This window comes from Panulirus ornatus, chromosome 1 (genome assembly GCF_036320965.1).
Source record: "Panulirus ornatus isolate Po-2019 chromosome 1, ASM3632096v1, whole genome shotgun sequence".
Classification (NCBI taxonomy): domain Eukaryota; kingdom Metazoa; phylum Arthropoda; class Malacostraca; order Decapoda; family Palinuridae; genus Panulirus; species Panulirus ornatus.
Genome location: NC_092224.1, coordinates 20,809,421 through 20,821,944, shown reverse-complemented (window position 1 = coordinate 20,821,944; position 12,524 = coordinate 20,809,421). Strand labels below are relative to the sequence as shown.

The window sequence follows — 12,524 nt, the reverse complement described above, 5'->3', positions numbered from 1 at the left end:
ACCACCTCGACCAAAACACCGTATATCTGCCACTCTATCATCAAACACATTCAACAAACCTTCAAAATACTCACTCCATCTCCTTCTCACATCACCACTACTTGTTATCACCTCCCCATTTGCGCCCTTCACTGAAGTTCCCATTTGCTCCCTTGTCTTACGCACTTTATTTACCTCCTTCTTAACGCTACCTCGCTAACGCGGGAAATGGCGAATAGTATGAAAAAAAACAATATATATATATTATATATATATATATATATATATATATATATATATATATATATATATATATATATATATATATTTTTTTTTTTTTTTTTTCAAACTATTTGCCATTTCCCGCGTTAGCGAGGTAGCGTTAAGAACAGAGGACTGGGCCTTTGGGGATAATATCACCTAGCCCCCCTTCTTTGTTCCTTCTTTTGGAAAAAAAAAAAAAAAAAAACGAGAGGGGAGGAGTTCCAGCCCCCGCTCACTCCCCTTTTAGTCGCCTTCTACGACACGCAGGGAATACGTGGGAAGTACTCTTTCTCCCCTATCCCCAGGGATAATATATATATTTTCTTTCTTTCAAACTATTCGCCATTTCCGCATTAGCGAGGTAGCGTTAAGAACAGAGGACTGGGCCTGAGGGAATACCCTCACCTGGCCCAATTCTCTGTTCCTTCTTTTGGAAAATTAAAAAAAAAAACGAGAGGGGAGGATTTCCAGCCCCCCGCTCCCTCCCCTTTTAGTCGCCTTCTACGACACGCAGGGAATACGTGGGAAGTATTCTTTCTCCCCTATCCCCAGGAATATATATATATATATATATATATATATATATATATATATATATATATATATATATATATATATATATATATACACTATCCCTGGGGATAGGAGAGAAAGAATGCTTCCCAGAAGTCAGGTCAGTGACCCAAATCTTGCGAGGCAACATAACCCTGGTAGGAGAGATAAAAAGACTTAATTAAGTCAGCCAAGAGAGTGCATGAACGTGGTATTGCAAGAGATGGCTATGGCTATTGAGAAACATGTAAGAAGCGGGACACGAACCATTTGTAAACAAAGATGGAGAAACCACTGTAGATAATAAAAGCATAGCATTGAACCCTAAACATCTTTTTTTTCAGTTCTGTTCTTACACTAGGAAGCAGTGACACGAATTTCGAGACAGTGGTAGAGAAAACATACGATCCCAGACTTCACCGGTGGTCAAGGAGTATAACACCCACGGATATGGAAAAGACACAAAAAGTCCAGGTTCTGATTGTCTCTATCTACAAGTCATTACAAACATCCAACATGAAATCGTCAAACAGTTAACCCGCTCTAGTGCAATGCTCCGTTACTCCCACTCACCGCTAGTGTCTTCTTCCCTTATTGCTGCAGTGTCTTCTTCCCTCTCACTGCTACAGTGTCTTCTTCCTTCTCACTGCTGTAGTGTCTTCTTCCCTCTCACTGCTGCAGTGTCTTCTTCCCTCTCACTGCTGCAGTGTCTTCTTCCTTCTCACTGCTGCAGTGTCTTCTTCCCTCTCACTGCTGTAGTGTCTTCTTCCCTCTCACTGCTGCAGTGTCTTCTTCCCTCTCACTGCTGCAGTGTCTTCTTCCCTCACTGCTGCAGTGTCTTCTTCCCTCGCTGCTGCAGTGTCTTCTTCCCTCCCACGGCTGAAGTGTCTTGCTCCCACTCACTGCTGCGGTGTCTTGGTCCCTCTCACTGTTACAGTGCCTTCTTCCCTTTTCACTGTTGGAGTGTCTTCACACTTCAACACATTCTGAATTTGAGCTGGTTCTTCGCCTTCTATCGTCCTCATCCTTAATCTAATATATTCTTCCTCTAAAGAGTATTTGCATCTTGGAGAACAATTCCTTTTTTAATTATTTTCATTTCTTTTTATCTTCATTTACTTATTCATTCAACTTCCATTCATTTTTGGGTGCTAGGGACGAAGCTGAAGCCGTGTCATGCACGCTGTCCTACATGGACGCCAGATGAGGGTTGAGGGGACATCCTCCTTCCACCCGTCATCCTGCTGGATATTACAACCTGATATGGATTAGTCACGTCCTCCCGCTGGCTCCTCCTGACTGGCGGCTTCACGCCCCCAACCTCATCCCGCCTTGAATGCGCTTCACAGTCGGACCGACGTTAGGTATAATCAACTTTTCAGTATGTGCCTCAGTCTCATCGTTCATCATTTTCTCGGTAAGAGCGTCACCACACACACACATACACACACGTCATGCATGAGGTCGTGCTGAAATCACCGCGATGGGCAAAGACGGAGGGCGACGTCGTGTGACCTCGGGTCGTAGATCAGGTACCCTAACAGGGTTACAGTTTCCACTTTGATACTAGGATTTCCTCGAATCCTCGATGTTCCTTATCTCTGAGGGGCCTTCATCACTCTCCTGGGCTGCCTTCCCTCCGCTATTAAGACTGGTCTGCTTCGGCTGCACGTAACCCTGTGACAGCCCGCCTGTGCCTGTCAAGCGATCACCTCACCTCGACCCACAAATGAGCCTTTGGCACCTGAATGCTTCTGTGTCACTTGACTCCAAAATCCAAGAGGCTGTGGGTGATTCATCCACCGGCAGTAGCGCCTCCCATCAACGCTACCTTCTACAGGGGCGCTGTTACATTTCTTTCCCTCTGCACGACCTAACCACTGCCAGCAACAACAGCACAATATCTTAGGTACAGGAACTCAATCACCTCTCATTTCCCGCACGGATAAGCATAGCTGCGGGGCCTCTGTAACTCTTCCTCCCATCTGTTGCACAACCTGGGCACCTCAGTAACGGTGAGGTGAGGACCAAGCAGCGACATGTACCTCACCTCTTACGGAACTCCATCACCTGTACCATGAGACCCCTGCCACACCACCCTACCTCATCTGACGTCACTTTCCCCCCCCCTTTTTTTTTAATTCAGCACATGACCAATAGCATCATCTTGTCCCTGAACTACCATTCCGTAAGATTACACGCGTTTCCACACCCCCCTCCCTTCCCTCCCTCACTCTTCACCATAACATTAAAAAAAAGTCAGGCAATGACAAGAACGCCTAAGCAACCATAATTTCATCCTTGTATTTCTTTTACGATACTTGTACCCGTATCTCGTTTTCCTTAAAGCACTTTTAGAGTAATTCTTTTTTTTCAAATTCCTCCTCTTAAGTCTACAGAAAATTCATTCTAAACTACCGATTCAATTTCATCCTTTTCCCTTGAGAAACTTTGACCTGTATAATATTCTTGTGATACATAATTTCTCGACTTTTGTTGACAAATAATCACTTGGAAGTGAGAGCCGCCCACCTGTCAGGACCAAAGACGAGAATTTACCCAAAATAAAAAAAAAAAAAATGGCCAAAGAACAGGAATTGCATGACGCATTCTTTGCACACACACACACATCCTACACGTTCTGTCTACGTCACCCAGGACGGTCCACAGCAATGGCTGTCTTTTCCTTCCTCGCCGTTCGCAAGAAAATGTGATTTACGTCAATTCATTATTAGCTACAGACTCAGCTGCTGCTGCTGCACTACGTTACCGAGCGCTTGGTGTCGTATCCTGCAGGATTAACACCCGTCGCTCGAACGTCCGCAGTGTTCACCGACGTCAAGCAACAAACGTCTGATAAGAAAAAAAAAATAAATAAATAATACAGCTCCGGCTACTCGTTATTTGTCGCAGGTTAGGCGATTCATACATACTGTCGGTAAAGAGAGAGAGAGAGAGAGAGAGAGAGAGAGAGAGAGAGAGAGAGAGAGAGAGAGAGAGAGAGAGAGAGAGAGAGAGAGAGAGAGAGAGATCAACGAAAAGGTCTCAGTCAAGAGCAAGAATATACAGCCTTCACACTGGACAGACCCGAGTGCGTATGATGATGGGGAAGAAGCGGTGGCAGCCAGCCCCAGGTGGCTCTGACTCGTTCTTCTGGTGACAAGGACCCTGTCAGACCCGAACCTCGCCGTCGCAATGCTCCTGCAGCGGCTACTGTGTTCCGGCCATCCCATCTTCCTCTGAAGCACGACCGAACCACGACATCCGCCTATCTTTGACCAAACCACGGGGGCCACGGTGACACATCCTACCTCCTATCGCACCGGCAGCACAGCTATGGGACCTCACCAACGCCTCCTCCTTACTCTTCCTGGAACATAAGTTACATGAGAGGCACTGAGAACAGGAAAATACAGGTGAAAGGAGAAACACTGACAGTAGGGGACATGGGTAACAGGGGGGGGGGGGGGGGGGAGAACAGACAACAAGGCACAGGAGAGGCAATGACAGCAGGGGACAAAGGAAACAGGAGTGGAATGACTGACAACAGTGGGACACAGGCTACAGGAGAGGCAGTGACAGCAGGGGAGACACAGACAACAGGAGAGACAATGACAGCAGGGAGGACACAAGCAACATGAGAGGCAATGACAGCAGGGGACAAAGGAAACAGGAGTGGAATGACTGACAACAGCGGGACACAGGCTACAGGAGAGGCACTGACAGCAGGGGAGACACAGACAACAGGAGAGGCAATGACCGCAGGGGGGGGGGACACAAAACAACAGGAGAGGCAATGACAGGAGGGGGACACAGGGAACAGGAGAGGCAATGACAGCAGGGGGGACACAAAACAACAGGAGAGGCAATGACAGGAGGGGGACACAGGGAACAGGAGAGGCAATGACAGCAGAAACACATAGGCAATAGGAATGAGAATGGTAGCAGGGGGATAAAGACATCAGGAATGGCAGTGATAGCAGGGGATACAAGCAAAAGGAGAGGCACTGAGTGCAGGGGGATACAGGCAACAGGAGGAGAGACATTAACGACGTGAGAAGCAGCGAGCCACGGTTGCGCTTTTTGCCTAGACTGGAAACAGCACAGAGAAGGGTAATTATACAGGTACAAAACCTGGACAATTAGTGAGAGCCGGGGTGGAGGAGAAGGTCAAGCTGACGAATATAACCTGCTGGAGGAAGGCTCCTCGTCAGACACCGCTGCAAGAGGCGTCGAGAAGGGAGGAGCTGGTCGCTTGGTTAGCTGCAGCCATGATGCTATCGGTGAGTACCATCGTCTGAGTGTGATTCACGTGTGAAGCAGTGCGTCACATGTGCTGGTGACGGACTCGAACCTGTGGCAGCGTGTCACATGTACTGCTGAGGGACTCGAACCTGGGGCAGCGTGTCACATGTACTGCTGAGGGACTCGAACCTGTGGCAGTGTGTCACATGTACTGCTGAGGGACTCGAACCTGTGGCAGTGTGTCACATGTACTGCTGAGGGACTCGAACCTGTGGCAGTGTGTCACATGTACTGCTGAGGGACTCGAACCTGTGGCAGTGTGTCACATGTACTGCTGAGGGACTCGAACCTGTGGCAGCGTGTCACATGTACTGCTGAGGGACTCGAACCTGTGGCAGTGTGTCACATGTACTGGTGAGGGATAGGAACGTGGGCAGCGTGTCACATGTACTGCTGAGGGACTCGAACCTGTGGCAGTGTGTCACATGTACTGGTGAGGGATAGGAACCTGGGACAGCGTGTCACATGTACTGGTGAGGGATAGGAACCTGGGGCAGTGTGTCACGTGTACTGGTGAGGGATAGGAACCTGGGGCAGTGTGTCACGTGTACTGGTGAGGGATAGGAACCTGGGGCAGTGTGTCACGTGCCCTAGTGAGGGATAGGAACCTGGGGTAGCGTGTCACATCCCCGCTGAAATTCCTTCGATATTTCCTTCCTGGTACCTGTAGATCATATGGTAATATAATCTTGGTCTCCTAACGTGACCCCAGTCAGTGCCTCCAGCTCCTGCTGACCTTCGTCGAACCCAACAGGTCAACCCCGCCCCAACCCTCCGTATACAGTACACACACACACACACACACACACACACACACACACACACACACACACCGCCGTATACAGTACACACACAAACTGTATACAGTACACACACAGCCGTATGCAGTACACACACAAAGCCGTATACAGCACACACACACACACACACACACACACACACACAGCAGTATACGGTACACACACAAAGCCGTATACAGTACACACACACACACACAGAGCAGTATACAGTACACACACAGCCCATACTTTCCCTTGGTTCGCTCCACCATCCATATACCCACACATTTCACTCGTGTGAGACGGTTCAGATTAGTGTCGTTTCCTGAATTCTCTGTCAGCCGATAAATCTCAGGACGTAAAGATGTGTGTTAACAGGAGGAGAGGTTGTGGTGTTTCACGCAAACTCCCTAATCGTATATATATATATATATATATATATATATATATATATATATATATATATATATATATATATATATATATATATATATAATCTAGCCTAAGTCTCTAGCCTAAGTCAAATATCCAACTCACCGCCCAACCTCAACGAGAGGACGAACGGCTGGGTTGACTGCGGACCGACTCCTGCGACCTGGATTCGAACTTATGACGGCTCTGTCTCGAAGGCCCATGCATGCGTGATGGTCAGGAACGCTCACCGTTATACCACGGAGGCAAATAATCAACATCGAACCTCGCATTGGCACTTTGTCTCGGTGGGCTGCAAATATGAGAGTCGACATCTCATCAGGATCCACGCAGTGTTCAAATCGTTCATTCTCTCATATGCTTGTTATCCTAAACACTTGTCCTCGTACCCTGGAACTTTGCCTGCCCATGTTGAATCCTCTCTTTATCCGTGAGCCAGTGGATCAGCAGCGTTCCCTCAGCCTCAGGAGGGATAAGCCACGTAGTTCTTTATGGACCTAAGTGACATGTAAAATTAGGCTGTACACATGTACGTGTTCATGAGTTAGGGGCAACACAGTGCATCACCCGCACATACGTACCACCATCCAACCGGACATCACACAACTCACACACACACACACACTTCAGAACCCACACACACAAAGAACTCATCTCCCGCACATGCATCTCGACTCCCTATCAATTATCTCAACGCCCGCATTTTACAATCCACAGCCCACACACACACACACACACACACAAGCACATTTCACTACCTGCAAAAACACTGCGGCGTCCACGCAGGCGTAAACACGTGCACTGCATTGCTCAGTACTCCTGGACTGAGGCACCAAACGTGGATGACGTAGAAGCTATATATGTGTGGGATAATTACGTGGGCACCATCATGGAAGCTTACCATCCCTCCTGCCCCCAGAGATCAGTAAGGCTACACCCAGCAGACGTGTCCCGCACCACATCACACAGTAAGAGACTAATGTATCACACCTGGCCTTCTACCACAACAACACTAATGTACCAGGGGGGAGACCTGGCCTTCTACAACACTAATGCATCAGGGGGGAGACCTGGCCTTCTACCACAACAACACTAATGTACCAGGGGGGAGACCTGGCCTTCTACAACACTAATGCATCAGAGGGAGACCTGGCCTTCTACCACAACACTAATGCATCAGGGGAAAGACCTGGCCTTCTACCACAACACTATCCTCTGTAACAAAATCAACGAGATATGCACAGCGAAGACATGTCATCCCGCTACCCAGCTACAACACCTGAAACAGTCCAGCGTCAACCAGCGTATGAGGAACTGAGAGAGACGAACGGTTTACACAACAGACTCCCTCTTTTCCCTTTTCGTATCACGCATCTCCAGTGAAGATGCAACCCAACATCTCGAGTCACTCTCCCACCAGGTGTTCCGATATTCCCTCACCACGACACCGCCTGCCTCCCAGCCTACCTGTACCTTCCAGCCCTAACACCGCGAGTCAGTACATGAAATTTAAGTAACATGATAAAGAGGCTCCACAATGACTACAAAACCTAGTAAACTATAAACGTTCTCCCCAGAATTAGACAAAACCTTTTGCTTCATCGTCACTTATTCATGCGCTTCACAAGGTCAACAGAGCCACATCCCGATCATCAGTTTCTTTTGAAAATGTTGTTTAACTGGGTTTACAGAGACACTGCAAGTTCCATAGATCCCTCAGCAATTTGGTAATAAGCAGTACTCCTCCTCCATCCACTGACTGCTTCATTCGATTCCAGTCGCGGACAAAAGACCATATCAAGGCTGAGCCTTAATTGAAATACAGAAAGGATTATGAAAGGGAAAAAAGAAGAGAAACTCTAAAAGAAAAGCAACACTTTTGAGGCTTTTACCTTTGTTGACTTCTTCCGAAACCTAGTCAACCATACGATAATCTTCAAGCCTTGAGCTGCAGTCAAGTCTCACTCCACTGATCTGCAGACTTCCTCAACGAGCGTCGTCGGGTCGCACGCTTGTGTAGGGTCATCATCGTCTTCCAATCCCCCGACTTGTGACGTCCCACAGGCCTAGTCCACCGGGAGGGCGAGGAGGAGGACGAGGAGGAGCGGAAGCTAAGTGTTAATATAGTTAGTGATCGATAGGAGACAACAGAGGTTTAATAAACATATATATTATAAAGATTACCACCTGTAATCCCTCACTAGGGTAGTGCTAATGGGGGCCATATGCCAACTCTTCTTCCCTTACACCCACGTCAGCTCCCAGAGGCCCTGCCCATAGATCACAAAGATTGGATCCTGGGGTTCCTCATCCTCACAAGCGAATCTTGATGGACGAAGTTATGCCATGACTGTATCACTGGTGTCATCAGCGTCGACAACCGCCCTTCCCACTACACCACCACCTTCCTGGCCGCCTTTAACAGCCCCCTAGAACACCACTAACCATGTCATCAACAAGCAAAGACCATATCCATGCCCCTCAAGTCTTGTTTCCAGCCACGACCCAGCTTCTACCGTCTCACTAGGCGCCTATCCCATCTCCCCCCGTGTTGTTCAGTCCAACACGCCTCTCAGTGTCCCTCGGCGTAATACTAAGGCGGAAGGGTATCCTCCACCTATCGTATTTACATTCCTTGTACATTCAAAACAGACGCCCACCGCCAGAACCGGAGAACTATCGTATTTACATTCCTCGTACATTCAAAACAGACGCCCTGCGCCAGAACCGGAGAACATCTACACAACCGTCATCATCTCGGAAACCACCCACGCCTCCCCCTCCTTAACCACCACACGACAGGGGCTGCATGATAAGAAAAGGGGCGTGCATAATCATCTACGGAGATGCAAAGATATCAGTCCACCCAACCCTCCAACCATGGCCTGAACCTCATCTAATAATTCCGGAAGAAAATGCACTCCGCCGCCGACTTCTGACTGAGATCCATCCCTCGTCCCCAAGTTGCAGTTCGGCACCATAACCGCACTGGACTCATCCATTACTCACACAGACCGCTACATCGAGTATCCTCATCCTAGCCATCGTGAATCAGTAGACTGCCATCCTAGAAGTGCAACACGACTCTCTTAAGTCCCACTGTCTGTATATTCTCTATATCTTTAGTCTGATTAAATGTAATTTCATAAAACATTATCATTATTATTATTACTATTATAATTATTAATTATCATAACAGTAATAATAATAACATTATTATTATTATCATTAATCATTATCATTATTACTATCATTATACTCACATCGTCTCACTCACACATACACTCCAACAGACACATTCACACACACACACTTGATTAGCTACTTGCACACACTTCACCACGCACATCGTAAGCACTTCACGAGTCACACAGCAAAGGAGGGAGCTCGTCCTCAGCATGATCAGTCTTGGCCACAAAGTACACCTGATCCTCAAGGTCCGTCAGGTTAAACCTCTTTATCGTCCCTATGGCAAAGGACATTGCTGGAGAAACGTGCAGATGACGCTTAAAGGCATATCAAGAAATGTTAATTTTTCCCCCATGACATTTGAATGTACTTATTGACTGATGCTTAAATGCATAACAAAGAAATTTAACATTTTCAAGACATGATAATTAATATCTTAGCTCTAAGTAAGGTTTCATCTGAGGACACCAAGAAATTGGGAAAATCGAATGCAAAAGGTGAATGCAATTGTAGATAATTTACATGTTGACAATCAACTCACTGGTACTGAGAGTTAAATGTATCACATTTTTCTCCCCTTACACATATGCTGGCGGTTTTCATACGAAGAAAGACCTCTAATGGCCCTCACGCACCTCCCTGTAGCAAACTGAGGGGTTCATATCACTGGTGAATGTATACCAAGCCAAACACAGGAGGTGGTGACATTATATTTCTGTGTGCACTCAGGTTATAATCCCATTACCATTTTTCCGTTCCACAGGTTTTGATTGTTGTGGTGAGTGCGTGTGTGGCAGCGTTGGCCCAGGCGCCCCCCCAGCCAGACGAGGAGGAAAATGGGACAAAGTCCGTCGTGCTGAAGGAGTTGCCCCACCCTTGGGTGCTGGGAGAACTCTCACGTCCGCTGGTGAAAGGCGAGCTGCCCCGTCCATGGCTACTGAGGGAGCTGCCCCGTCCGCTGGTTGGGGGAACGCTGTTGCCCCGAGTCTGGCCGGCGAGGGAAGTTCCCCACCCGTCGGATGAGGAAGAGTCGCCTCGCTCCTGGCCACTGAAGGAGGTACCCCGTCCGTTGGTCGAGGGAAAGGAGCCTCAGCCCTGGTTCCTCAGGGATTTACCGCAGCGTTACTATCCACTCCGGTACCATCCTTATCAACAGTACCGCGCCCTCCCTGAAGACGGGAAGGGCGTGGCGATTCACCCGGACGGCGCCACCTCCTATGTCATTCCCCAGGTGCACGGTGTGGGGAAGCGGTCGGCGAGGCCCGCGCCACAGGCAGACGCGAACCCCAACTTTGCCTACAGGTACCTCTCAGGCAACAGCAACTACATCCCCTACAGTCGCTACAGGTACTACAACCACCCACTGCACAGCTTCGTCTACCATCACCAGCTCCACAGGCGCTCCCCTGGGCCTCAAAACATCAAGGGCCACCCCAGTAAGCACCTGAACTACCACGTCAACCCACACGGCAGCCACCACGGATACAGGTACATGTGGTGACAACCAGACCTCCCTGGGGCTGAGAGATGACAGGGAACCAAAGTAGTCACCTTCCCCGCCAGCCAACCGCTCCACAGAGCCAGGGTCAGATAGGCCAACGATACTCACTTGGTTTTTCAGGCTCTGAATCTTCATGTTACGAAGTGTATACAGTATACTCTAAGTTAATACATCTTAAAGCATCCTTCTGTTAAATCTATTCCCTCCATAGTCTTTCTTTCTCATCAAAAACATTGTTCTTAAGTGACAAATCGCAGATCTCTAGACAAACTCAAGAATGAGACTGGGTCCATTTGGCTAAAACAATAAGCAGTTTCAGGTACTGACAGCTTCAGGTGAGCGGTAAACTCTCGTGGTTCACATCAACCTGCAAGAGGCAACAGCAGCTCCAACCAATTACATCCTGACTCAGCAATATGTTGCAAATTTGAACAATTTCCGTTCTATTATTCCCTCCATGTCACATGTATACGAAAGTCTTTGGATTTCACTCGAGTGTTTGCAGCCACTCCATCTATCTCCTGGCACACGGTGCAGCCACTCCATCTATCTCCTGGCACACGGTGCAGCCACTCCATCTATCTCCTGGCACACGTTGCAGCCACTCCATCTATCTCCTGGCACACGTTGCAATCACCCCATCTATCTCCTGGTACACGTTGCAATCACTCCATCAATCTCCTGGCACACGTTGCAGCCATCCCATCTCCAAGCACACGTTCAAGTCACCCCATCTCCAGGCAAACGTGGGTCACCCCATCTATCTCCTGGCACACGTCTCTATAAGTCTGTTCAAATGTCATTTCCTCCACCCACTATGCCATTCTCTACATACTATGCTATCTTCCACACACACAACGTCATCCTCCACATGCTGTCACCCTTTACACGTCATCCTCCACATACTACGTTATCCTACGTCCCATCAGACTTCGTCATGGTCGTTCCTCGTTGCTTTCATCTCCCTGCATCATGACCCGTCACAAGGATATTTCCACATCACTCACCTCATTCCTTGTTTTCCCTAAGTGTCCTCCCGTTCTTCTCCTCTCATCTTTTTCCATCATCTTCCCACGACAGAACATTCTAATCATAGCCTCGAAGGTCGTACATCCCCCATGACATGTATTCAGACTACACCTTAATTCAGCGCTCGTCTTTTTGTAACACCTAAGACTTTTCTGACCTTCGTGCGGAGCTTCCTGTAATTTCTCGTCAGCATATTTTTCTCCACTTTTTGTTCATTCACTGTTCGCTGCCAGGGTTTGATGCTGTGCTTACCCACCCCTAAGCTCTATCATGAAACTCTTCGCTCTCTTTAAAATACTTTTCCGTTGGCCAACCAGTCAACCGTTTCTTTATTTTTTTTTTTTCACGAACGTTCACGTTTTTTCATCCCCATGTCTCTCTAATACCATCTTTCTCTCTAAATCTATTTCCCCGGCTCTTGCTATGCTTCCACTAACTTGAACTCTTACCGTACAGCGTGAAACTAAGCAACACAGAGGTCTTTTAAAAGCAAG

At 47.9% G+C, this 12,524-nt stretch overlaps 1 protein-coding gene across 1 annotated transcript; it reads left to right on the top strand.

Moving 5' to 3' along the window:
* The first annotated feature begins 4,954 nt into the window (after window positions 1-4,954).
* On the top strand, window positions 4,955-11,185 carry LOC139764398 (uncharacterized). The gene is made up of 2 exons (XM_071691390.1): window positions 4,955-5,078; window positions 10,264-11,185. Exons 1-2 carry the CDS (start codon window positions 5,067-5,069, stop codon window positions 10,999-11,001), a joined length of 750 nt encoding a protein of 249 aa, XP_071547491.1. The 5' UTR covers window positions 4,955-5,066; the 3' UTR covers window positions 11,002-11,185.
* The last annotated feature ends 1,339 nt before the right edge of the window (window positions 11,186-12,524 follow it).